Source organism: Pleurodeles waltl, chromosome 3_1 (assembly GCF_031143425.1).
Source record: "Pleurodeles waltl isolate 20211129_DDA chromosome 3_1, aPleWal1.hap1.20221129, whole genome shotgun sequence".
In the NCBI taxonomy this organism is placed as follows: Eukaryota; Metazoa; Chordata; class Amphibia; order Caudata; family Salamandridae; genus Pleurodeles; species Pleurodeles waltl.
In genome coordinates, this window is record NC_090440.1 from 783,759,889 (window position 1) to 783,787,644 (window position 27,756).

General features: G+C 49.0%; 1 protein-coding gene across 1 annotated transcript in view; it reads right to left on the reverse strand.

Annotated features, from left to right (window-relative positions):
• Window positions 1-27,756, reverse strand: part of CTR9 (CTR9 homolog, Paf1/RNA polymerase II complex component) — a 248,932-nt gene that overhangs the window by 51,070 nt on the left and 170,106 nt on the right. Inside the window, exons 17-18 of the mRNA XM_069223613.1 lie at window positions 26,956-27,072; window positions 26,212-26,357 (exon numbers count right to left, since the gene is read on the reverse strand). Of these exons, the coding sequence (XP_069079714.1) occupies window positions 26,212-26,357; window positions 26,956-27,072 (263 nt within the window). The remainder of the gene's footprint in view (window positions 1-26,211; window positions 26,358-26,955; window positions 27,073-27,756) is intronic.

The window sequence follows — 27,756 nt, forward strand, 5'->3', positions numbered from 1 at the left end:
GTTCTTGGGAAGGCAGGAGACAGGCCGGTGAGTTTCTGGAGCCAAGGCAGTTGTCGTCTTCTGGTCTTCCTCTGCAGGGGTTTTCAGCTAGGCAGTCCTTCTTCTTGTAGTTGCAGGAATCTAATTTTCTAGGGTTCAGGGTAGCCCTTAAATACTAAATTTAAGGGCGTGTTTAGGTCTGGGGGGTTAGTAGCCAATGGCTACTAGCCCTGAGGGTGGGTACACCCTCCTTGTGCCTCCTCCCAAGGGGAGGGGGTCACAATCCTAACCCTATTGGGGGAATCCTCCATCTGCAAGATGGAGGATTTCTAAAAGTTAGAGTCACCTCAGCTCAGGACACCTTAGGGGCTGTCCTGACTGGCCAGTGACTCCTCCTTGTTGCTTTCTTTGTTCCCTCCAGCCTTGCCGCCAAAAGTGGGGGCCGTGGCCGGAGGGGGCGGGCAACTCCACTAAGCTGGAGTGCCCTGCTGGGCTGTGACAAAGGGGTGAGCCTTTGAGGCTCACCGCCAGGTGTCACAGCTCCTGCCTGGGGGAGGTGTTAGCATCTCCACCCAGTGCAGGCTTTGTTGCTGGCCTCAGAGTGACAAAGGCACTCTCCCCATGGGGCCAGCAACATGTCTCTAGTGTGGCAGGCTGCTGGAACTAGTCAGCCTACACAGACAGTCGGTTAAGTTTCAGGGGGCACCTCTAAGGTGCCCTCTGGGGTGTATTTTGCAATAAAATGTACACTGGCATCAGTGTGCATTTATTGTGTTGAGAAGTTTGATACCAAACTTCCCAGTTTTCAGTGTAGCCATTATGGTGCTGTGGAGTTCGTGTTTGACAGACTCCCAGACCATATACTCTTATGGCTACCCTGCACTTACAATGTCTAAGGTTTTGTTTAGACACTGTAGGGGTACCATGCTCATGCACTGGTACCCTCACCTATGGTATAGTGCACCCTGCCTTAGGGCTGTAAGGCCTGCTAGAGGGGTGACTGACCTATACTTGCATAGGCAGTGAGAGGCTGGTATGGCACCCTGAGGGGAGTGCCATGTCGACTTACTCGTTTTGTTCTCACTAGCACACACAAGCTGGCAAGCAGTGTGTCTGTGCTGAGTGAGAGGTCTCCAGGGTGGCATAAGACATGCTGCAGCCCTTAGAGACCTTCCTTGGCATCAGGGCCCTTGGTACTAGAAGTACCAGTTACAAGGGACTTATCTGGATGCCAGGGTCTGCCAATTGTGGATACAAAAGTACAGGTTAGGGAAAGAACACTGGTGCTGGGGCCTGGTTAGCAGGCCTCAGCACACTTTCAATTGTAAACATAGCATCAGCAAAGGCAAAAAGTCAGGGGGCAACCATGCCAAGGAGGCATTTCCTTACAGTGTGGTTACCCCAAATGACAGAACTTAGAACTGGTAGTGCTTTCCTGCCACAACGAATCTTAGATACCATTGATGTGCTGAATGTACGGGAACATGGAAATAAGCATCCTTGAGCTCTAATGCTGTCAAGTAATCTTGTTTTCGTAATAGGGGAATGACGTCCTGGAGAGTTACCATATGGAAGTGTTCTTCTGACAGTATGTATAGATTTAGGGGTCTTAGATCTAAGATTGGTCTGAGAGTCCCATCTTTCTTTGGTCTGAGGAAGTATAGTGAGTATACTCCGAATCCTTGTTGGGATATAGGTACTGTTTCTATGGCTCCTTTGAACAGTAGTGATTGTACCTCTTGTTTTAATAGAGTGAGATGCTCCTGAGTACGTTTGTGTGAACAAGGAGGAATGTTTGGTGGCGTGGAAATGAGTTCTAGACAGTAACCATGTTGGATAATTGACAATTTTACCAGCCATCCTCCCACAGGAGATGTATGCTCTGTGGGAATGGTAAAAAAGTAATTGTTTATCTGATTGAGAGGGACCGCTGGAAGTGGATGGTTTACCTCTTCCTTTATTGTTGGATCCTCCATAGGAGCCTCTAAACGATCCCTTTGTGTAGAATTGTGAGGATTTTTTTCTGTTGGGAAGTTGCTGCTTCTGAGGCTGATAGTCTGATACCCCCTCTAAAACTGTGGTCTACGAAAATGTGCTCTATTGGGTGTGGTGTATAACACACCCATTGCTTTGGCTATTTCAGAATCTTTTTTAAGTTTGTCTATGGTTGTGAGAACGTCTAGGACAAATAGATGTTGTTTGTCAAAGGGCATATTTAAAACAGCCTGTTGTATTTCAGGTTTGAACCCTGAACATCGTAACTAGGCGTGTCTTCTAATAGCAGCCTGGTGTTGATTGATCTGGCGGCTGTATCAGCTGCATCCATAGCGCATCGAATAGCATTATTAGATATTGCTTGCCCTTCAGTTACTGTCTTTATAGACATTGATATTGTTTATGTGTAGACGCTAGTGAGTCGAAAAGGAAATTGTGTTCTATCTGATCTGTATGCATCTGCACATTATGATGGCAGCAGCTTTGGCCACTACTTGATTGTATGCAGTAGTGTCTTCTGGTGGTGAAGGTCTAGCAGGACATCAGTCTGGATCATTTGGTAGAATGGGATCAGGATCATGTATATCCCATGGATCTTTGTCCTGCTGGTCATCATTAAAGTCACCCCTGTGTGGTGATAGTGAGGATCTGTGTGGTGACAACTGTGCTTCATATGTGGGTGATGGTGGTAGTGTAGATGAAAGAATAGGAGAATGTGGTGGTGAAGGCTATGTGTTTGGTAGCCTGTTCCTTTATCCTTGGAGACCTTCTTTGATGGAAGAACATCCTTTAATGTGTCTTTAAAAGTCAATTTCCTCTTAAAGGACATTGGAGGAGAAGCAATTATTTTCCATGTGTCCTTTTGAATTTGTATTTGTTTCTGTTTAGCGTCCATCACCTTTAAAATAGGTTGTATGTCCAAGGATTCATGGGTAGAAGTGGTTCGCTTGCTACCTGTGTCTTTCGGCTGTGGAGGGATTTGTTCGAACCGAAAACAATCTGCTCCGAAGGTGGTGTAGATTTTTTCGGCTCCAAAGTTGTCCCCTCAGATTTTCAGCTTGATTCCGAGACTGTTGGTGGAGTCTGCTTGGTCAATGCCAAATGCACTTCAGTCTTTAATCTCGGTGTCAAACCCAAAGGTTGGTCATCCAGACTTACTTTTTGGATCCGACCATGGCCTGAAAGCAGTGGAGGACTGACGACTAGTGCTGGAGTCTTTTTTTAAATATTTTTGTGAGGTGCGATGCGGAGCTGTACTCACGTACTGTGGTAGAGGTATGTAGTGGCTATCATCATCCGAGTGCTGATCAGAGTCTTGGATGGAAAATGTTGCCCCTTGTCGAACTTCTTTCTGTGCGTGTTCTTCACCGAAGATATGAGGTGTGTCTTCTGTGGACTTGGAAGCCATTTCGAGACGACGAGCTCTACGATCCCGGAGAGTCTTTTTAGATCGAAAAGATCTGCAGGCATCACAGGTTTCTACTTGATGATCTGGAGATAAACCGAGATTGCATGCTGAATTTTGGTCGGTGTATGGGAATTTAGCGTGACACCGAGGACAGAATCGAAACGGAGTTTGTTCCATCAGCCCGACATTGAAGTAGGCCCTAAAAGGGTGAGAATTTGATCCAGACGGTCTAAATCGGATCGAGTATAGATGGAAATCACGATCGAAACAATACCGGTGATATTACAGAAAGGTAGAAAAAAAAAAAAAAAAAAAAGAAATACCAACCAGAGATCCACCGGAGCGAGAGGAAACACGTCCGAACCTGGCGGCAGAAAGAAAACAATCTAACAAAGGACTTGATCCCCATGCACCCTATCACAGAGAGGAGGAATCACTCAATCTCTTGACTTGAAAATATACTTTGAAGAAAAACAACTTGTAACACTCCGAGCCCAGCACTTGATGGTGTACTTAAACACACACTTTGTTATTTGTTACCCCTATTTTAAATGCAAGCTGAAGAAATTGGCCACTATAACCTTCCTTATAGGCTGCACAATTTTCTTGTCTTAAGTGTTTCTACAGGCCCGCCTGAAAAAAAGACCAACATCTGCCATTTAGACATTGTTCGAAAGTGCTCCAGGATCCCTGCACATTGGCGGGACTATTCAGTGCTTGTGATTATCAATGGTGATCCCCAGACGGAGAATCTGCAGTTTGAAAGAGTTAGAGAAAGGAGGTAACTTGTTCTTCTGATGGATACTTCTACCCACAGATTCATCACTTTAGAATACATAATAAACCAGCATCTCCCAAGGTGGAGGGTCTGTGTCGTGGACTCAAACGTCATTCCCGCTGGACCTGGCTGCCAAGGCAGTAGGTATTTCGTGAATGTACTGCCCATATTCCAGCCTGTTAGATGTCAAGGACAGGCACTCCACATGCCAATGCAGCAGGAGCAGTCTTGGTCTTGGTGGGATGTGCTCTCAAATCTTGTGGAGGCTGCTTCTTGGCCACTGCATAGTAGATTTTGATGCAGAGAACAATCCACCCCAACAGGGTCCTCTTCTGAATCACCCTCCGTTTCTTTGCTCCGGAGAACCTCACATAAAGATGACTGTCAATACAGTGTTCATTGGTGCCATCAATGTAAAACCTCGAATCCTTTTTGGGGTTCAGCCAATGGATCTTCTCCTCCTTTTTGAAGTTGAGGGAGGGGGGGGGGGGGTCAGGAAAATAGACACAGAACGACAGACTGCCCAATGACTCATAACTTTAGCAAGAAGGCAACCAAAGTTCTCAATACTAATTTATCTGTAAAAAAAATGTTGTAGAGCAGTTGCACTTAAGTGGTTGAAGCTCACTCATGCAACGAGCTGAAGTAATTGCAATGAGGAACAGTCTTCAAAAGTAAAAAAAACACGCAGCAAGCAGCTATGCATTAGTTCGATGGGCGTGCACAAGGAAAGCATTAAGACCAAATTATGGTTCCACAAACTGTTTGGGAGAAAACATGTCTCGAACTTTTTATAAATCTCATTACAATAGGTAAGTTAAACAAGAATTGGCATAGCCAATAAGTCTCGCCTTCGGGACCTTAAGAGTGTTTATCCATGCAGTACATTACATTGGCAGGTGGAATATAAGAAAGCTGACATTGTGCAACCACTGGTAAACCTCCTAGAAGTATTACCCAAACATATCAAGCGTGTTCAAACAGTCATAGCATAATAAGGATTTTATGTTGGCATGATTCATAGTCATAATTGCAATTAGGAGGGATCAATAAGACACATACAAGCATCATGCAAAGCCAATAAAAACCTTTATCAGAATAAACATTGTGCTTGTGCATTCCTTCATACACTTGGCATTAGACTGCAATGCTCAGACCAGCCCCTAGAGGGCAACACTAAAAAAAGCATTTGGAAGCAACATGGTCATTTAATCATATAGTCAGCCCATGGAGGGCATAACAACATAAAGAGAATGGCAGAAACCAATGCAGTGTAACCATATAATCAGCCCCTAGAGGATGTAGTGCATTACACATTTTCAGGCCTAGGAGGCCTACTAGAGTATTATTACAAACAGGGCCCTGAAATCACAAACTACTCCCAGCTGTAAAATAAAAGTTCCAGCCATGAGACAGCTTAATGGTGGGAGAGATCATTATTTTGTGCCCCCCCCCCCCCCCAAACTAGCGTGGGGACCCATAGATGACCTAGGCACAAAAACTCATGTGGTACCTGACTTTTTGATGGTGGTCCGATTGTCTAGGAACCACCACATGGTGAGTTATGGGCAAAAATAAATTGTAACAGGAAATAACCCACAAAGCATTATGGAGCAAGTTTCTAGGTGCAGTGATTATTGTAGTATCTGGACTATAATGCTCGAAACAGCCAGAGGGCACCACAATAAAAAACAGCATTTGAAACATGGTCATGTAACCATATAGTCAGCCCCTAGAGGGCATAACCAAATGAAAACAGAATGGCAGAATGTAATGCAGTAAAACCATATATTTAGCCCTTAGAGGGTGCAATGCATTACACATTTTCAGGCCTAGCAGGCCTACTGGAATAATATTACAAACCAGGCCCTTAAAACACAAAACTACTCCCAGCTGTAAAACAAAAGTTCCAGCTATGAGAGAACTTAAAAAGACACAGACATCCCCTGCCTCTTGCATGACAGCTTGCTGCCTCAATCCCTCCAGTGTGGGACAAGTCTTTTGTGCCATACTGAACTGCTTCCTGGCAGGCCCCCTGCACCCAAGAGCTCAGCTTTCAGCTCCTCGGGTGTAGGTTCAGACAAGGGAGTAGATTCTTCTTCCTGAGAGGGGGGATCCTCACTGGAGGTTGGGGTAGGCGGCACCTTTTTGCCCTTCCTACCCTTAGGTTTTGGAAGCTCTTGGGCCATTGTTCTAGGCTCCTGTGCTCTACTCAGGGCAAATATATGCCTTTGGATGCCCAGCATTGCTGCATGGGCCTCTTAAGCTGAAGTCTCTAAGTCATTCCATAGTAGACACTCTACAGGTAGGTCTATGGGCATAACAACTTTCTTTGGACCAGTAATATTCCCAGCTTAAATCAACAACTGCCATGAGGTGGCATACAGTGTTGTTATGAGCATCAGTCATTTGGTACTGGTGACCAAGCAGGTGTTGCTCAGGGGGCACACGGTTTTCAGTCACCATAGTCACAATGGCACCTGTGTCCCTGTAGGCCTCTGCCTGAACACCATTTATCAAGGGCTGCTGCATGTACTTATCTATGTTAAGGGGACAGGCAACAAGGGAGGCAAGATCAATGCCCCATCAGAGACTTATACAGCCTCGGCTGTCTCTCTAACTAAACCAGTCCCCAATATGTTTCCTAAAGTGAGCCCAGCTACACACTTGGACTGACTACTGTTAGTAGTTCCACCACTGCTGCTATTGCTAGGGGCACTAGAAGTGGAAGCGGGGTTTGCAGTGGTGGTTGGCTCGGTGCCTTTCTTATGGCATGAATTGTCTCGTGGCGTCCTGACTGTTTTTGAGAACAAAGCACCAAGGTTGGAAGAGGAGGAAGACGTTTTAAATCCATCCCCAGAAGAGTTCTATGGGCCTGATGAAGACTCCCTACTTTTTTCTTTGTCCCCACCCTTGTAATGAGACTTACCTGCTTCTTTTTTCCTTGTCAACCCCCATGTTGAGCTTTCCTGCTTGTCCTAGTTCTGACCCATTTGTCTGCCTTCTTTCCCAATTCTTGGGGAGAGGTCAGATCAGAGTCAACCAAGTATTGGTTCAACAAATCAGACGCACAGTTGTTCAAAATATGCTCTCTCAAGCTCAGATTATATAAGCACTGATAGTCATTGACTTTGCTGCCATGTAACCAGCCATCCAAAGCTTTAACAGAACAGTCCACAAAATCCACCCAATCCTAAGAGGACTCTTTCCTGGTCTCCCTGAACTTGATTCTATTTTGTTCAGTGGTGAGACCAAACCCATCTGAGAGTGCAGATTTTAAAACTGCGTAGTTGTCAGCATCCTCTTCCCTGACAGTGAGGAGTCTATCTCTCCCCTTGTCAGAGAAGGAAAGCCACAAGATAACAACCCAATGTCTCTGTGGGAACCCCTGTACCTCTCCAGAGCAGTAAACCATATGTAAATGTCATCCCCAACCTTGTGATGGTGGGGGGGGTTTGTCTGGAACCTTGTTTAGATTCCTGGAATCAAGAGTACCCCCAGACTCTAGGTTCCCTGAAAGCAAAGCTACTGCCACCATGGGTTGCTAATCTCAAATCCTGTCTCTCCATCTCCACTGCCAAGGCCTCCCTATCTAGGGTTAGCTGTTGCTGCTGCAGCCGCAGCTTGGCCTCCTCCAGTCTCAGATATCTGAGTTCCGTAACTAGGGAGCCTTCTCCTGGAGTTGAACAGTGTGTCCCCTCAGAGACATGAGTGAGCAGAGGAGGATCTGCCCCTATTCTCAGTGACCCTCTCAACTAACCCTCTGGGCAAAAGGGATGGCCTACTGGTATGGTTTCCCTTCCCACTACCTCAAGTGCTCCCAGGTAGGCTAGGGAGTTTACTAGGGACCCTGCTGACCCTCCGAGGGACCCTGCTGACCCTCCGAGGGACCCTGCTGACCCTCATCAGTGTCCAGATCCTGTTTTTCTAACACTGGGGGACTAGAGTCTGCATCTTCCTCTCCCTCCTCCTGACTACCAGCATGGTATTGGTCATCCTGAAGGAGCAGGCCCAGAAGCAGACTCTTGTTAGGGTTCCTCCTGGTCTTGAAGTTCCTCTCTGAGCACATCTCCCTCAACTCTTGGAAAGTGAGGCCCACATAGTGTGAGTCCATGGCCTGAGATGTGTTCTGCTCTGTTGTGTTGTTAGGGTGGTGTAGGTGTTCCTAACTACCTTAACTGCTATTCTCTCCAAAGAAGTTTAGAGCAAGGGCTATGCCTAAACCCATATCTTACCTAACCTTAAGGAGACTGGTTTCCTGACACTAAGTACAGTGTGTACCCCTAGTCAGTAAGTGGTCTTTCCTGTGGAAAGTACCAAGCAACAGTGGTAAGGCAATTGCTTATCCCACCGATGCACCACCATTGTAGGAAGGTGGCCTGGTGTGTGGTGGGTACCTATGGTACCTACACCTTATACCAGGTCCCGGTATCCCCTATTAGTGTAGAGTAGGTAGTGTCTAAAAGCCAGGCTCTCTAGAGGTAGCTGTGGATGAGCAGCCAAGGCTTATCTAGGAGACATGCAAAGCTTGAGCAATACCACTGTAGTTACACAGCACTTACACACATGAAAGAAAACACTCAGTGTTACAAAAATAAAGGTACTTTATTTTAGTGACACAATTACCAAAAAGTACTAGAGAGGCAACCCTCCAACAGGAGGTAGGTAACACACTAGATAAGTATACTAGTATTCAGAAATAGCCATACAAGAGCAATAGAAAACAGTGCAAATAGCAATAGACAATAGTGACCCTAAGGGGAGCCCAAACCATAAACTAAAAAATTTGAATGCAGGGCCCCGCACCTAGTTAAGTGGAGTATGTAGGGGGGAGCTGGGGGAACTAGGAAACCCCAAAGGTAAGTACCACAGTTAAACCCCCCCCCGAGCAACAAAGAAGAAAGGAATAGGTTACTGGATTTTCCCCAAACCACCAGTAAAGACGAAAATGAAAAAAGCAACACCCAGACAAGACTGCAAGAAATCAGTGGTGGATTCCTGAGAAGGAAGACCTGAGGAAGAAGGGCACCAAGTCCAGAAGTCACAGAAGTGTCCGGTGGGGGCAGGAGCCACTACCCACCAGTCTGTGGTTGCAGGAGTTGGTCAACGGTAGGACGAAGACGGTCAGCAATACAGCCCTGGAGCTAGAGAAGGGTTCCTGGTGGATACAGGCGATGTCCCAAGCTGGATGGATAAATGCAGTCGGTTAGTGGTGTTGAAAAAACACCAACAAACCTTGGCAAAGGCAGAAGTCGTGACAAAGCAAAAGTGGAGCTTCCGTGGCCCAGGGGTGGAGTCCTGGGGGGACCCTCAGCAAGGCAGAGAGTCCACAGAAGAAAAGGCAGCCCCCACAGAAGACCCACTGGAAAAGGAGCCAGGAGTAGCAGAGGAGCCCATGTAGCACAACTGAAGAAGGGTGCCACACTGCAGTAGAAGCACACAGAGGGCTGTGCGTTGCAGGGAAGAGTGCTGGGGGCTGGTACTACACGGAGCCTGAAGATCCCCTGGAGGAGATGCTAACCAGCCTTGGTAGCTGCAAGAGACGCCATGCACTGGGGTACTGTCCTGTGTGGGAAAGCAAGGGCTTACCTTCACCAAAGTTGGACAGCTGGTCGAGCAGACCGAGGGGACCACTCCAGACCACCACCTGTGATGCAGATCCATGCAGCCGGTTGTCATTGCACTTGGTGCTTGAGGATGCAGGGGAGTGTCTCCTTCACTCCAAGGTAGATTCCTTCTTCCTTCTCGTGCAGACTGAAGACTTGTGACCACCTATCAGGAGGGGATCTGGCATCATCTGCCTGACCTGCCCACTCAGATGCTCCCAGAGGCCTCTGCCCACACTGGATTCAAGATGGCAGACTAAAGGGACCCTCTGGAAGAGCTCTGGGCAAAACCCCTGGGGTGGTGACGGACAGGGGTGTGGTCACTCCCCTTTCCATTGTCCAGTATTGTGCCAGAGCAGGGACTGGGGGTCCCTTGAACTGGTGCAGACTGGTATAAGCACAGAGGGCAGAGACAGAGGATGTTAACACAACAAAAAAAAAAGGAAATCCTTTGTACTGCCTTCATGGTCTTGAGCTGTTCAAGCAGCAGGAGGGCAGAAACTGTCTGAGGGGTGTCTGCGGCTTGGGCTGCCCGGAAAACCCCAGCCGGTTCGTAGGAGCAATGCTGGGGGCCCTCTAAGGAGCCCCCAGAGTGCATGGAATCATAATTCCAATACTTGCAACAGTTTGATACCACACATGCCTAGGTTCAGAGTTACCATTATGTAGCTGGCCATAGGTAGTGACCTGTGTCCAGTACACGCATAAAATGGTGTCCCCGCACCCATGAAGTCCAGAAAAAGGGAACTGGAGTTCGTGGGGACACCTCTGCTAGTGCAGGGGTGCCCTCACCCACATGTACTTGCACCCTGCCCTCTGGGCTAGGAGGGCCTGCCCTAGGGGTGACTTACAGTGACCTGGTGCAGTGCCCTGTAGTGAGACGGGTGCACGCACCCTTTCACACAGGCCGCAATGGCAGGCCTGCAGATATATTTTGCATGGGCTCCCTATGGGTGGCATAATACATGCTGCAGCCCATGAGGATCCCCTTGCGCCCCAAAGCCCTGGGTGCCATAAACTAGGGAATTAAATGGAGGCAACAGTATGCCAAATGTGGGGTGTATGTGGTTCAAGTAGCTAAGTTTAAAAGGGAGAGAGCATAATCACTGGGGTCCTTGTTAGCAGGATCCCAGTGAACACAGTCAACACACTGACAACAGGCAGAAAATGGGGGTAACCATGCCAAGAAACAGGGCACTCTCCTACACCATCATCACTTTCGTGAACACCTGAGGGGTGCTGATGAAGCTAAATTGGAGCACGGCAAACTGAAAATGCTCCTGGCAGAACTCGAATCACAGGTAATGCCTGTGGGCAGCAGGACAGGTATATGAAAATACAGGTCCTACAAGTGCAAGGACACCACCCAGTTGCCCAAATTCATAGCAGTCAAGATCAAAGCAATCATGAACATTCTGAAATTCAGAGGTCAAAAGTCCAATATAGCCTCTGTCCGTTTTTGGCACCAGGAAATAGTGACAGTACTTCCAAGTCCAGAACACTCTCGATAAAACCTATGGAGACTAATAGTCACACGTCCTGTAATAGAAAAATGCTCCTCTGATAGTCACTCACATGTGGGGGAACATTTGGCAGAGAAAAAATGAAATGGTGGAGCACAGCCATGCTGAACGATCTTCTGCTACCACCTTCATCGAGGAAAAGCCCAGTGCAAGCCCTGGAACCATTGTAGATATGAAGAAGGTGTCTTCTGGTCTAAGTATTCTAACAGAGCAATATCGAGTGAGTTATTAGAGAGTTGTAAATATCCATTTGAAAGTAGGAACCCCTCTCCCCCACTTCTCACAATGGCATCGTAAGAATTCTTTAATGTTCAAGGACATCTACAATTAATTGAAACAGCCATAAGAGAGAAAACAGCCAACAAGTGTTTTGCCTCATCGTGGCACAGAAGCTTTGGGCCTTTCCAAGACCTTTATACAGTGAGCTATAAGATATATCAAGTTCAAAGAAAATATGTTGTTGTAGGAAGTTGGCTCTGTATGCACTATTTCAAAGTAAGGAATAGTACGCACAGAGTCCAAGGGTTCCCCTTAGAGGTAAGATAGTGGCAAAAAGAGATAATACTAATGCTCTATTTTGTGGTAGTGTGGTAGTGTGGTCGAGCAGTAGGCTTATCAAAGGAGTAGTGTTAAGCATTTGTTGTACACACACAAGCAATAAATGGAGGAACACACACTCTGACAATTCCAGGCCAATAGGGTTTTGTATAGAAAAATATATTTTCTTAGTTTATTTTAAGAACCACAGGTTTACATGTAATACTTCAAATGAAAGGTATTGCAGGTAGGTACTTTAGGAACTTTGAATAATCAAAATAGCATATATGCTTTTCACTTAAATCACATATAGCTATTTTAAAACTGGACAGTGCAATTTTCACAGTTCCTAGGGGGAGTAAGAGTTTGTTAGTTCTTGCAGGTAAGTAAACCACCTACGGGGTTCAAGTTTGGGTCCAAAGTAGCCCAGCGTTGGGGGTTCAGAGCAACCCCAAAGTTACCACACCAGCAGCTCAGGGCCGGTCAGGTGCAGAGGTCAAAGAGGTGCCCAAAACACATAGGCTTCAATGGAGAAGAGGGTGCCCCGGTTCCAGTCTGCCAGCAGGTAAGTACCCGCGTCTTCAGAGGGCAGACCAGGGGGGTTTTGTAGGGCACCGGGGGGACACAAGTTAGCACAGAAAGTACACCCTCAGCAGCACGGAGGCGGGCGGGTGCAGTGTGCAAACACACGTCGGGTTTCCAATAGAAATCAATGGGAGACCAAGGGGTCTCTTCAGCGATGCAGGCAGGCAAGGGGGGAGGGGGGGTCCCACTTGGGCAAGGGAGAGGGCCTCCTGGGGGTCACTCCTGCACTGGAGTTCCGATCTTTCAGGTCCTGGGGGCTGCGGGTGCAGAGTCTTTACCAGGCGTCCGGATCTCGGAGTCAGGCAGTCGCGGTCAGGGGGAGCCTCGGGATTCCCTCTGCAGGCGTCGCTGTGGGGGCTCAGGGGGGGGGGCAACTCTGGCTACTCACGGTCTCGCAGTCGCCGGGGAATCCTCCCTGAAGTGTTGTTTCTCCACAAGTCGAGCCGGGGGTGTCGGGTGCAGAGTAGCAAGTCTCACGCTTCCGGCGAGAAACACAGTTGTTTTAAAGTTGCTCCTTTGAAACAAAGTTGCAGCCTTGGGTGAAAAGGGCCGCTGTCCTCTGGAGTTTCTTGGTCCTTCTAGAGCAGGGCAGTCCTCTGAGGATTCAGAGGTCGCTGGTCCTGGGGAAAGAGTCGCTGGAGCAGTGTCTTTAGAAGTGGGGAGACAAGCTGGTAGAGCTGGGGGCCAAAGCAATTGGTGTCTCCATCTTCTCTGCAGGGTTTTTCAGCTTAGCAGTCCTATTCTTCTTAGGTTGCAGGAATCTGAGTTCCTAGGTTCAGGGGAGCCCCTAAATACAGAATTTAGGTGTGTGTTTAGGTCCGGGAGGGCAGTAGCCAATGGCTACTAGCCCTGAGGGTGGCTACACCCTCTTTGTGCCTCCTCCCAAGGGGAGGGGGTCACATTCCTATCCCTATTGGGGGAATCCTCCATCTGCAAGATGGAGGATTTCTAAAAGTCAGAGTCACCTCGGCTCAGGTTGCCTTAGGGGCTGTCCTGACTGGCCAGTGACGACTCCTTGTTTTTCTCATTATCTCCTCCGGCCTTGCCGCCAAAAGTCAGGTGCAGAGTTCAAAGTGGTGCCCAAAACGCATAGGCTTCAATGGAGAGAAGGGGGTGCCCCGGTTCCAGTCTGCCAGCAGGTAAGTACCCGCGTCTTCGGAGGGCAGACCAGGGGGGTTTTGTAGGGCACCGGGGGGGGACACAAGCCCACACAGAAATTTCACCCTCAGCGGCGCGGGGGCGGCCGGGTGCAGTGTTAGAACAAGCGTCGGGTTCGCAATGGAAGTCAATGAGGGATCAAGGGATCTCTTCCGCGCTGCAGGCAGGCAAGGGGGGGGGCTTCCTCGGGGAAACCTCCACTTGGGCAAGGGAGAGGGACTCCTGGGGGTCACTTCTGCAGTGAAAGTCCGGTCCTCCAGGTCCTGGGGGCTGCGGGTGCAGGGTCCTTTCCAGGCGTCGGGACTTAGGTTTCAGAGAGTCGCGGTCAGGGGAAGCCTCGGGATTCCCTCTGCAGGCGGCGCTGTGGGGACAGGTTTTGGTACTCACAGTCGTAGAGTAGTCCGGGGGTCCTCCGTGAGGTGTTGGTTCTCCACCAGCCGAGTCGGGGTCGCCGGGTGCAGTGTTGCAAGTCTCACGCTTCTTGCGGGGAGATTGCAGGGTTCTTTAAAGCTGCTCCTTTGGATAAAGTTGCAGTCTTTTTGGAGCAGGTCCGCTGTCCTCGGGAGTTTCTTGTCGTCGTCGAAGCAGGGCAGTCCTCAGAGGATTCAGAGGTCGCTGGTCCCTTTGGAAGGCGTCGCTGGAGCAGAGTTCTTTGGAAGGCAGGAGACAGGCCGGTGAGTTTCTGGAGCCAAGGCAGTTGTTGTCTTCTGGTCTTCCTCTGCAGGGGTTTTCAGCTAGGCAGTCCTTCTTGTTGTTGCAGGAATCTAATTTTCTAGGGTTCAGGGTAGCCCTTAAATACTAAATTTAAGGGCGTGTTTAGGTCTGGGGGGTTAGTAGCCAATGGCTACTAGCCCTGAGGGTGGGTACACCCTCTTTGCGCCTCCTCCCAAGGGGAGGGGGTCACAATCCTAACCCTATTGGGGGAATCCTCCATCTGCAAGATGGAGGATTTCTAAAAGTTAGAGTCACCTCAGCTCAGGACACCTTAGGGGCTGTCCTGACTGGCCAGTGACTCCTCCTTGTTGCTTTCTTTGTTCCCTCCAACCTTGCCGCCAAAAGTGGGGGCCGTGGCCGGAGGGGGCGGGCAACTCCACTAAGCTGGAGTGCCCTGCTGGGCTGTGACAAAGGGGTGAGCCTTTGAGGCTCACCGCCAGGTGTTACAGCTCCTGCCTGGGGGAGGTGTTAGCATCTCCACCCAGTGCAGGCTTTGTTACTGGCCTCAGAGTGACAAAGGCACTCTCCCCATGGGGCCAGCAACATGTCTAGTGTGGCAGGCTGCTGGAACTAGTCAGCCTACACAGACAGTCGGTTAAGTTTCAGGGGGCACCTCTAAGGTGCCCTCTGTGGTGTATTTTGCAATAAAATGTACACTGGCATCAGTGTGCAGTTATTGTGCTGAGAAGTTTGATACCAAACTTCCCAGTTTTCAGTGTAGCCATTATGGTGCTGTGGAGTTCGTGTTTGACAAACTCCCAGACCATATACTCTTATGGCTACCCTGCACTTACAATGTCTAAGGTTTTGTTTAGACACTGTAGGGGTACCATGCTCATGCACTGGTACCCTCACCTATGGTATAGTGCACCCTGCCTTAGGGCTGTAAGGCCTGCTAGAGGGGTGACTGACCTATACTTGCATAGGCAGTGAGAGGCTGGCATGGCACCCTGAGGGGAGTGCCATGTCGACTTACTCGTTTTGTTCTCACTAGCACACACAAGCTGGCAAGCAGTGTGTCTGTGCTGAGTGAGAGGTCTCCAGGGTGGCATAAGACATGCTGCAGCCCTTAGAGACCTTCCTTGGCATCAGGGCCCTTGGTACTAGAAGTACCAGTTACAAGGGACTTATCTGGATGCCAGGGTCTGCCAATTGTGGATACAAAAGTACAGGTTAGGGAAAGAAAACTGGTGCTGGGGCCTGGTTAGCAGGCCTCAGCACACTTTCAATTGTAAACATAGCATCAGCAAAGGCAAAAAGTCAGGGGGCAACCATGCCAAGGAGGCATTTCCTTACAGCCACCCTGTAAGGGGGACCACTGGCTCTTGTTAAAGAAGGCTGGGAGAGACCTCTTCATGAGCCTAAACAAGACATAGTGGACTATGTACTTGGCCTTCGCTCAAGGATGGCAGAGTACATGGAAAAGGCAAGTAAAAACCTTGAGGCCAGCCAACAACTCCAGAAGTTGTGGTATGACCAAAAGGCTGCACTGGTTGAATTTCAACCAGGGCAGAAAGACTGGGTTCTGGAGCCTGTGGCTCCCAGGGCACTTCAGGACAAATGGAGTGGCCCTTACCCAGTACTAGAGAGGAAGAGTCAGGTCACCTACCTGGTGGACCTGGGCACAAGCAGGAGCCCCAAGAGGGTGATCCATGTGAACCGCCTTAAGCTCTTCCATGACAGGGCTGATGTAAATCTGTTGATGGTAACAGATGAGGACCAGGAAGCTGAGAGTGAACCTCTCCCTGATCTCCTCTCATCAGACCCTAAAGATGGCTCAGTAGATGGAGTGATCTACTCAGACACCCTCTCTAGCCAACAGCAGTCTGACTGCAGGAAGGTCCTGCAGCAGTTTGCTGAACTCTTTTCCCTAACCCCTGGTCAGACACACCTGTGTACCCATGATGTGGACACAGGAGACAGCATGCCTGTCAAAAACAAAATATTTAGACAGTCTGACCAAGTTAAGGAAAGCATCAAGGTGGAAGTCCACAAGATGCTGGAATTGGGAGTAATTGAGTACTCTGACAGCCCCTGGGCTAGCCCAGTGGTCTTAGTCCCCAAACCTCACACCAAAGAAGGAAAGAGAGAGATGAGGTTTTGTGTGGACTACAGAGGTCTTATTTCTGTCACCAAGACAGATGCCCATCCCATTCCTAGAGCTGATGAGCTAATAGACAAATTAGGGGCTGCCAAATTCTTAAGTACCTTTGACTTAACAGCAGGGTACTGGCAAATCAAAATTGCCCCTGGAGCAAAAGAAAAGACAGCATTCTCCACACCTGATGGACATTACCAGTTCACTGTTATGCCCTTTGGTTTAAAGAATGCCCCTGCCACCTTCCAAAGGTTGGTGAATCAAGTTCTTGCTGGGCTGGAATCCTTTAGAGCAGCTTATCTTGATGATATTGCTGTCTTCAGCTCCACCTGGCAGGATCACCTGGTCCACCTGAAGAAGGTTTTGAAGGCTCTGCAATCTGCAGGCCTCTCTATCAAGGCATCCAAATGCCAGATAGGGCAGGGAACTGTGGTTTACTTGGGACACCTTGTAGGTGGAGGCCGAGTTCAGCCACTCCAGCCTAAGATCCAGACTATTCTGGACTGGGCAGCTCCAAAAACCCAGACTCAAGTCAGGGCATTCCTTGGCTTGACTGGGTACTACAGGAGGTTTGTGAAGGGATATGGATCCATTGTGACAGCCCTCACAGAACTCACCTCCAAGAAAATGCCCAAGAAAGTAAACTGGACTGTAGAATGCCAACAGGCCTTTGACACCCTGAAACAAGCTATGTGCACAGCACCAGTTCTAAAAGCTCCAGATTACTCCAAGCAGTTCATTGTGCAAACAGATGCCTCTGAACATGGGATAGGGGCAGTTTTGTCCCAAACAAATGATGATGGCCTTGACCAGCCTGTTGCTTTCATTAGCAGGAGGTTCCTCCCCAGGGAGCAGCGTTGGAGTGCCATTGAGAGGGAGGCCTTTGCTGTGGTTTGGTCCCTGAAGAAGCTGAGACCATACCTCTTTGGTACTCACTTCCTAGTTCAGACTGACCACAGACCTCTCAGATGGCTGATGCAAATGAAAGGTGAAAATCCAAAACTGTTGAGGTGGTCCATCTCCCTACAGGGAATGGACTTTGTAGTGGAACACAGACCTGGGACTGCCCATGCCAATGCAGATGGCCTTTCCAGGTTCTTCCACTTAGAAAATGAAGACTCTCTTCGGAAAGGTTAGTCTCATCCTCTTTCGTTTGGGGGGGGGGGGGGTGGGGGGGATGTGTAAGGAAATGCCTCCTTGGCATGGTTACCCCCTGACTTTTTGCCTTTGCTGATGCTATGTTTTGAATTGAAAGTGTGCTGAGGCCTGCTAACCAGGCCCCAGCACCAGTGTTCTTTCCCTAACCTGTACTTTTGATTCCACAATTGGCACACCCTGGCACCCAGATAAGTCCCTTGTAACTGGTACCTCTGGTACCAAGGGCCCTGATGCCAGGGAAGGTCTCTAAGGGCTGCAGCATGTATTATGCCACCCTAGAGACCCCTCACCCAGCACAGACACACTGCTTACCAGCTTGTGTGTGCTAGTGAGAACAAAATGAGTAAGTCGACATGGCACTCCCCTCAGGGTGCCATGCCAGCCTCTCGCTGCCTATGCAGTATAGGTAAGACACCCCTCTAGCAGGCCTTACAGCCCTAAGGCAGGGTGCACTATACCATGGGTGAGGGTACCAGTGCATGAGCACTGTGCCCCTACAGTGTCTAAGCAAAACCTTAGACATTATAAGTGCAGGGTAGCCATAAGAGTATATGGTCTGGGAGTCTGTTTTACACGAACTCCACAGCACCATAATGGCTACACTGAAAACTGGGAAGTTTGGTATCAAACTTCTCAGCACAATAAATGCACACTGTAGGAAGTTGGCTCTGTATGTGCTATTTCAAAGTAAGGAATAGCATGCACAGAGTCCAAGGGTTCCCCTTAGAGGTAAGATAGTGGCAAAAAGAGATAATACTAATGCTCTATTTTGTGGTAGTGTGGTCGAGCAGTAGGCTTATCCAAGGAGTAGTGTTAAGCATTTGTTGTACATACACATAGACAATAAATGAGGTACACACACTCAGAGACAAATCCAGTCAATAGGTTTTGTTATAGAAAAATATCTTTTCTTAGTTTATTTTAAGAACCACAGGTTCAAATTTAACATGTAATATCTTGTTTGAAAGGTACTGCAGGTAAGTACATTAGGAACTTTGAATCATTTCAATTGCATGTATACTTTTCAAGTTATTCACAAATAGCTATTTTAAAAGTGGACACAGTGCAATTTTCACAGTTCCTGGGGGAGGTAAGTTTTTGTTAGTTTTACCAGGTAAGTACGACACTTACAGGGTTCAGTTCTTGGTCCAAGGTAGCCCACCGTTGGGGGTTCAGAGCAACCCCAAAGTTACCACACCAGCAGCTCAGGGCCGGTCAGGTGCAGAGTTCAAAGTGGTGCCCAAAACGCATAGGCTTCAATGGAGAGAAGGGGGTTCCCCGGTTCCAGTCTGCCAGCAGGTAAGCACCCGCGTCTTCGGAGGGCAGACCAGGGGGGTTTTGTAGGGCACCGGGGGGGACACAAGCCCACACAGAAATTTCACCCTCAGCGGCGCGGGGGCGGCCGGGTGCAGTGTTAGAACAAGCGTCGGGTTCGCAATGGAAGTCAATGAGAGATCAAGGGATCTCTTCAGCGCTGCAGGCAGGCAAGGGGAGGCTTCCTCGGGGAAACCTCCACTTGGGCAAGGGAGAGGGACTCATGGGGGTCACTTCTGCAGTGAAAGTCCGGTCCTTCAGGTCCTGGGGGCTGCGGGTGCAGGGTCTTTTCCAGGCGTCGGGACTTAGGTTTCAGAGAGTCGCGGTCAGGGGAAGCCTCGGGATTCCCTCTGCAGGCGGCGCTGTGGGGGCTCAGGGGGGACAGGTTTTGGTACTCACAGTCGTAGAGTAGTCCGGGGGTCCTCCCTGAGGTGTTGGTTCTCCACCAGCCCAGTCGGGGTTGCCGGGTGCAGTGTTGCAAGTCTCACGCTTCTTGCGGGGAGATTGAAGGGTTCTTTAAAGCTGCTCCTTTGGATAAAGTTGCAGTCTTTTTGGAGCAGGTCCGCTGTCCTCTGGAGTTTCTGGTCGTCGTCGAAGCAGGGCAGTCCTCAGAGGATTCAGAGGTCGCTGGTCCCTTTGGAAGGCGTCGCTGGAGCAGAGTTCTTTGGAAGGCAGGAGACAGGCCGGTGAGTTTCTGGAGCCAAGGCAGTTGTTGTCTTCTGGTCTTCCTCTGCAGGGGTTTTCAGCTAGGCAGTCCTTCTTGTTGTTGTTGCAGGAATCTAAAATCTTAGGTTCAGGGAAGCCCTTAAATACTAAATTTAAGGGCGTGTTTAGGTCTGGGGGGTTAGTAGCCAATGGCTACTAGCCCTGAGGGTGAGTACACCCTCTTTGTGCCTCCTCCCAAGGGGAGGGGGTCACATCCCTAATCCTATTGGGGGAATCCTCCATCTGCAAGATGGAGGATTTCTAAAAGTTAGAGTCACCTCAGCTAAGGACACCTTAGGGGCTGTCCTGACTGGCCAGTGACTCCTCCTTGTTATTCTCATTATTTTCTCCGGCCTTGCCGCCAAAAGTGGGGGCCGGGGCCGGAGGGGGCGGGCAACTCCATTAGCTGGAGTGTCCTGCGGTGCTGTGACAAAGGGGTGAGCCTTTGAGGCTCACCGCCAGGTGTTACAGCTCCTACCTGGGGGAGGTGTTAGCATCTCCACCCAGTGCAGGCTTTGTTACTGGCCTCAGAGTGACAAAGGCACTCTCCCCATGGGGCCAGCAACATGTCTCTAGTGTGGCAGGCTGCTGGAACCAGTCAGCCTACACAGATAGTCGGTTAAGTTTCAGGGGGCACCTCTAAGGTGCCCTCTGTGGTGTACTTTACAATAAAATGTACACTGGCATCAGTGTGCATTTATTGTGCTGAGAAGTTTGATACCAAATTTCCCAGTTTTCAGTGTAGCCATTATGGTGCTGTGGAGTTCGTGTAAAACAGACTCCCAGACCATATACTCTTATGGCTACCCTGCACTTACAATGTCTAAGGTTTTGCTTAGACACTGTAGGGGCACAGTGCTCATGCACTGGTACCCTCACCCATGGTATAGTGCACCCTGCCTTAGGGCTGTAAGGCCTGCTAGAGGGGTGTCTTACCTATACTGCATAGGCAGTGAGAGGCTGGCATGGCACCCTGAGGGGAGTGCCATGTCGACTTACTCATTTTGTTCTCACTAGCACACACAAGCTGGTAAGCAGTGTGTCTGTGCTGGGTGAGGGGTCTCTAGGGTGGCATAATACATGCTGCAGCCCTTAGAGACCTTCCCTGGCATCAGGGCCCTTGGTACCAGAGGTACCAGTTACAAGGGACTTATCTGGGTGCCAGGGTGTGCCAATTGTGGAATCAAAAGTACAGGTTAGGGAAAGAACACTGGTGCTTGGGCCTGGTTAGCAGGCCTCAGCACACTTTCAATTAAAAACATAGCATCAGCAAAGGCAAAAAGTCAGGGGGTAACCATGCCAAGGAGGCATTTCCTTACACACACTGATGCCAGTGTACATTTTATTGTAAAGTACACCACAGAGGGCACCTTAGAGGTGCCCCCTGAAACTTAACCGACTATCTGTGTAGGCTGACTGGTTCCAGCAGCCTGCCACACTAGAGACATGTTGCTGGCCCCATGGGGAGAGTGCCTTTGTCACTCAGAGGCCAGTAACAAAGCCTGCACTGGGTGGAGATGCTAACACCTCCCCCAGGCAGGAGCTGTAAAACCTGGCGGTGAGCCTCAAAGGCTCACCCCTTTGTCACAGCACCGCAGGACACTCCAGCTAGTGGAGTTGCCCGCCCCCTCCGGCCCCGGCCCCCACTTTTGGCGGCAAGGCCGGAGAAAATAATGAGAATAACAAGGAGGAGTCACCGACCAGTCAAAACAGCCCCTAAGGTGTCCTGAGCTGAGGTGACTAACTTTTAGAAATCCTCCATCTTGCAGATGGAGGATTCCCCCAATAGGATTAGGGATGTGCCCCCCTCCCCTTGGGAGGAGGCACAAAGAGGGTGTACCCACCCTCAGGGCTAGTAGCCATTGGCTACTAACCCCCCAGACCTAAACACGCCCTTAAATTTAGTATTTAAGGGCTTCCCTGAACCTAAGATTTTAGATTCCTGCAACAACAAGAAGACTGCCTAGCTGAAAACCCCTGCAGAGGAAGACCAGAAGACAACAACTGCCTTGGCTCCAGAAACTCACCGGCCTGTCTCCTGCCTTCCAAAGAACTCTGCTCCAGCGACGCCTTCCAAAGGGACCAGCGACCTCTGAATCCTCTGAGGACTGCCCTGCTTCGACGACGACAAGAAACTCCTGAGGACAGCGGACCTGCTCCAAAAAGACTGCAACTTTATCCAAAGGAGCAGCTTTAAAGAACCCTGCAATCTCCCCGCAAGAAGCGTGAGACTTGCAACACTGCACCCGGCGACCCCGACTCGGCTGGTGGAGAACCAACACCTCAGGGAGGACCCCCGGACTACTCTACGACTGTGAGTACCAAAACCTGTCCCCCCTGAGCCCCCACAGCGCCGCCTGCAGAGGGAATCCCGAGGCTTCCCCTGACCGCGACTCTCTGAAACCTAAGTCCCGACGCCTGGAAAGGACCCTGCACCCGCAGCCCCCAGGACCTGGAGGACCGGACTTTCACTGCAGAAGTGACCCCCAGGAGTCCCTCTCCCTTGCCCAAGTGGAGGTTTCCCCGAGGAAGCCCCCCCTTGCCTGCCTGCAGCGCGGAAGAGATCCCTTGATCCCTCATTGACTTCCATTGCGAACCCGACGCTTGTTCTAACACTGCACCCGGCCGCCCCCGCGCCGCTGAGGGTGAAATTTCTGTGTGGGCTTGTGTCCCCCCCGGTGCCCTACAAAACCCCCCTGGTCTGCCCTCCGAAGACGCGGGTACTTACCTGCTGGCAGACTGGAACCGGGGCACCCCCTTCTCTCCATTGAAGCCTATGCGTGTTGGGCACCACTTTGAACTCTGCACCTGACCGGCCCGGAGCTGATGGTGTGGTAACTTTGGGGTTGCTCTGAACCCCAAACGGTGGGCTACCTTGGACCAAGAACTGAACCCTGTAAGTGTCGTACTTACCTGGTAAAACTAACAAAAACTTACCTCCCCCAGGAACTGTGAAAATTGCACTAAGTGTCCACTTTTAAAATAGCTATTTGTGAATAACTTGAAAAGTATACATGCAATTGAAATGATTCAAAGTTCCTAATGTACTTACCTGCAATACCTTTCAAACAAGATATTACATGTTAAATTTGAACCTGTGGTTCTTAAAATAAACTAAGAAAAGATATTTTTCTATAACAAAACCTATTGACTGGATTTGTCTCTGAGTGTGTGTACCTCATTTATTGTCTATGTGTATGTACAACAAATGCTTAACACTACTCCTTAGATAAGCGTACTGCTCGACCACACTACCACAAAATAGAGCATTAGTATTATCTCTTTTTACCACTATTTTACCTCTAAGGGGAACCCTTGGACTCTGTGCATGCTATTCCTTACTTTGAAATAGCACATACAGAGCCAACTTCCTACACTGGGGGAGGTAAAGTATTGTTATTTTTAGCAGGTAAGTAAATCACTTACAGGTCTCAGTTTTGGGTCCAAGGTAGCCCACCGTTGGGGGTTCAGAGCAACCCCAAAGTCACCACACCAGCAGCTCAAGGCCGGTCCGGTGCAGAGGTCAAAGAGGTGCCCAAAACACATAGGCTTCAATGGAGAGAAGGGGTTGCCCCGGTTCCAGTCTGCCAGCAGGTAAGTACCCACGTCTTCGGAGGGCAGACCAGGGGGGTTTTGTAGGGCACCGGGGGGGACACAAGTCCACACAGAAAGTACACCCTCAGCAGCGCGGGGGCGGCCGGGTGCAGTGTGCAAACAAGCGTTGGGTTCTCTGTAGGTTTCAATGGGAGACCAAGGGGTCTCTTCAGCGGTGCAGGCAGGCAAGGGGGGGGCTCCTCGGTGTAGCCACCACCTAGGCAAGGGAGAGGGCCTCCTGGGGGTCACTCCTGCACTGGAGTTCCGTTCCTTCAGGTGCTGGGGGCTGCGGGTGCAGGGTCTTTTCCAGCCGTCGGGATTTTAGAGTCAGGCAGTCGCGGTCAGGGGGAGCCTCGGGATTCCCTCTGCAGGCGTCGCTGTGGGGGCTCAGGGGGGGACAACTTTGGTTACTCACGGTCTCGGAGTCGCCGGAGGGTCCTCCCTGAGGTGTTGGTTCTCCACCAGTCGAGTCGGGGTCGCCGGGTGCAGTGTTGCAAGTCTCACGCTTCTTGCGGGGATTTGCAGGGGTCTTTAAATCTGCTCCTCTGTAACAAAGTTGAAGTCTTTCTGGAGCAGTGCCGCTGTCCTCGGGAGTTTCTTGTCTTTCTTGAAGCAGGGCAGTCCTCTGAGGATTCAGAGGTCACTGGTCTTTGGGAAAGCGTCGCTGGAGCAGGTTTCTTTGGAAGGCAGGAGACAGGCCGGTAGGACTGGGGCCAAAGCAGTTGGTGTCTTCTTTCTTCTTCTGCAGGGGTTTTCAGCTCAGCAGTCCTCTTCTTCTTGTAAGTTGCAGGAATCTAAATTCTTAGGTTCAGGGGAGCCCTTAAATAGTAAATTTAAGGGCGTGTTTAGGTCTGGGGGGTTAGTAGCCAATGGCTACTAGCCCTGAGGGTGAGTACACCCTCTTTGTGCCTCCTCCCAAGGGGAGGGGGTCACAATCCTATCCCTATTGGGGGAATCCTCCATCTGCAAGATGGAGGATTTCTAAAAGTTAGAGTCACTTCAGCTCAGGACACCTTAGGGGCTGTCCTGACTGGCCAGTGACTCCTCCTTGTTATTCTCATTATTTCCTCCGGTCTTGCGGCCAAATGTGGGGCCGTGGCCGGAGGGGCGGGCCACTCCACTAGCTGGAGTGCCCTGTGGTGCTGGAACAAAGGGGGTGAGCCTTTGAGGCTCACCGCCAGGTGTTACAGCTCCTGCCTGGGGGAGGTGTTAGCATCTCCACCCAGTGCAGGCTTTGTTACTGGCCTCAGAGTGACAAAGGCACTCTCCCCATGGGGCCAGCAACATGTCTCGGTTGTGGCAGGCTGCTGGAACCAGTCAGCCTACACAGATAGTCGGTTAAGGTTTCGGGGGGCACCTCTAAGGTGCCCTCTGGGGTGTATTTTACAATAAAATGTACACTGGCATCAGTGTGCATTTATTGTGCTGAGAAGTTTGATACCAAACTTCCCAGTTTTCAGTGTAGCCATTATGGTGCTGGGGAGTTCGTGTTTGACAAACTCCCAGACCATATACTCTTATGGCTACCCTGCACTTACAATGTCTAAGGTTTTGTTTAGACACTGTAGGGGTACCATGCTCATGCACTGGTACCCTCACCTATGGTATAGTGCACCCTGCCTTAGGGCTGTAAGGCCTGCTAGAGGGGTGACTTATCTATACTTGCATAGGCAGTGAGAGGCTCGCATGGCACCCTGAGGGGAGTGCCATGTCGACTTACTCATTTTGTTCTCACCAGCACACACAAGCTGGCAAGCAGTGTGTCTGTGCTGAGTGAGGGGTCTTCAGGGTGGCATAAGACATGCTGCAGCCCTTAGAGACCTTCCCTGGCATCAGGGCCCTTGGTACCAGAGGTACCAGTTACAAGGGACTTACCTGGATGCCAGGGTGTGCCAATTGTGGATACAAAAGTACAGGTTAGGGAAAGAACAGTGGTGCTGGGGCCTGGTTAGCAGGCCTCAGCACACTTTCAATTCAAAACATAGCATCAGCAAAGGCAAAAAGTCAGGGGGTAACCATGCCAAGGAGGCATTTCCTTACATCCAGTCTCATGCGGTCTGGAGGTAGTTGGTAAGGAACAAACACACCTACCAAAGTCAGTATGGAACGGGGAATGGGTCCTAAGGGGTCAGATGCCACGGGCATGGCCTCACCAGACAGAACCAGACTGGAGGACTGTGGTTCATTGGGGCCCAAATGCATGCCAGAGGGAACCTAAGTGTACCGAAAATATGCAGCATTTAGATTTGCTCTTGGGCCTTTAACGTATTTAGAGCATAGCGGCAAAGTTATTATATGACTTTGGTGCATGTCAAGATCGAGTGTAAACACCAGAAATACACCCATTGCAGGTCAGTGACTGACATCTAGTTTCTACAGTCATGGCATGGTTGGAAACCTGTAGTTGACGGAGCTGCATATAGTCCGTAGTACACTTGATTTATCGGGGGCTGCTGAATTTGCCAGCAAAGCTCCAAATCCACATCGGAAGCCAAGGAAAGAAAATAACTGAGCACACAGGGGTGGCACTTGCATGTGGCTCTACTAAGTCACTTCTGGGCAGCACAAAGCCATCGGTTAAGAACATTGCTGAAAAAAGTTTCTGGATCCAGTCTTATGCCTGGAGAGTTTTCTAAGGTGAAAAGTGTGCAGTTAGAAGTGTCCATCAGATTTAACTTCTAAGGCTCACTTTTCTCCAGGGTTCTAGCTTTTGCAATAATGTGAGAATTCAGATTTTGTGAGCTGTACAGTACAGTCAATCAGTGGAAGTATAACTGAGCATACTATAGGGAAAGCAGTATTTCTAAACAATGTTCTCATGTCTAAGTATTAAGCACTACATCAGGACCCAAAGGCACTGCACCCGCTGCTTACGAAGTAAAGTTAAACATTGCGTTTGCAAGCAGCTGTCTCTTCCAGGCTCCCAAAACCGAGCATCCATTTGTGCAAAATGACATTTATTCTGTCACACAGTCAATTGAGTCCCATTCCTGAATTATGAGAGTGAATAGAAGGAAAGGCTAATTATTTTTTACTTTTTAGTTGGTCAAATCATTTACCTATGAGCGAGTTCCAGTTCCTTTACTGCATTTAATACTTCTTTCAAGTTACTCTTCTCATTCTTCAGTACAGACGTGGCAAGCCGCTGTAGCACCAGCGCTACATTAAACATAAGAACCGTATCACTAGGTGCCACATGTCGAGCCTGTGGAGAAATCCAAAAAGTGGCTTTTCACACTAAGACAATAAACAGATTTTAGATGTAAAAATGAAGACATTTAGCATTGTGACTACTGAAGACATGCTAGGTCAAAAAGAGCTCTAACAGTGTAGAGTCAGCAGCTGTTTAAACACTGGATTCACTGGCCAAGTGAACTATAGACAACTGCAAATTCAAAATCGAATTTTACGGCATTTTAAGCAGCCTGGTAAGATTCACTAAACATCGTAGCTGGAAAGGCTTAACCTTATATTCATAGACATCAACATGATCAAGAACATACAGACGCCCTTATAAAATTAGTTATTCTAAAAATCCAGCTTTAGGAAATTGTTGCACATGACTGGTTTTAAAACATCAGAATATAATTTTGTCTCTACTGGTGTCAGTGAAAAACGTTCTCTTTTCTGTTTCCCATTAGCATCTTTTCTACTTACCCTCTCAAATCCACTAGTGGTCTAAAAGAACAAAATATGTTTTGAACAATCTCGTGTATTCTGCATTTCACTTTTGTTGAACTGCATGCACTGTGTAATTTAAAAAACAAGGATGTAATAATATTCATATTCGGAGCGTTCTTTACCTTAAGCAAAATCTGCTTGCATTCTTCTAACTTGCCACATTTGAAAAGTGCTCGGGCCAAGTACAGAAGTACCTCTGTGTTTTGATGTTTGTAAAATTTTCTGAGGCAGTTTTCATACTGAACGAGAAATGAAAATAACACTGATGTAATCAAAACAGACTACTTAAATAACAATGCACTCATTAAAAAAACGTATGTAATACTTTCGAGAATAACATGCTTGGATGACAAATCTGTGTGACTAAATAAACAATAAAAACTGACTGGACACTTGAAAGAATCAAATGGTATATCTGTCCAAGCACACTGACAGAGGCAATTAGTGGGTTAAAAATGACAGTGGCAATGGTCTTAACAGGTCATTGCTGTAGGAAGCTGGCTCTTTATATGATGCATCAAAATGAGATAAATATTGTGCAAACCGGCCAGGAGTTCCCTTACTAATGGGCAGAGGCTTGCTCTAGCAATCCCAAGGTGCTCTTTTAGGGGGTAGTGTAGTCAAGCAGCCTTATGCTTAGAGAGGAGTGTTAGACATCTGCAAATACACATGTACTCCAATTAAAAAAACAAGTATCTTTATATACGTTTAGATACCAGAATCAATATGATATGGTAAGCACGTTTTCCAAGAAAAAAAATCCTTACAGTCTAGAAAAGTCGGCAATTTTTGGAAGCTGCAATGTTATCCTATAATGGTAAAACAAACACAGTAAACAGGTACAGTACAGCGACTTACAGGACCAATCACCTGGACTTAAGGTAAGTATTGGGCAAGGGTAAAGGCCACACCAACAGGTCACA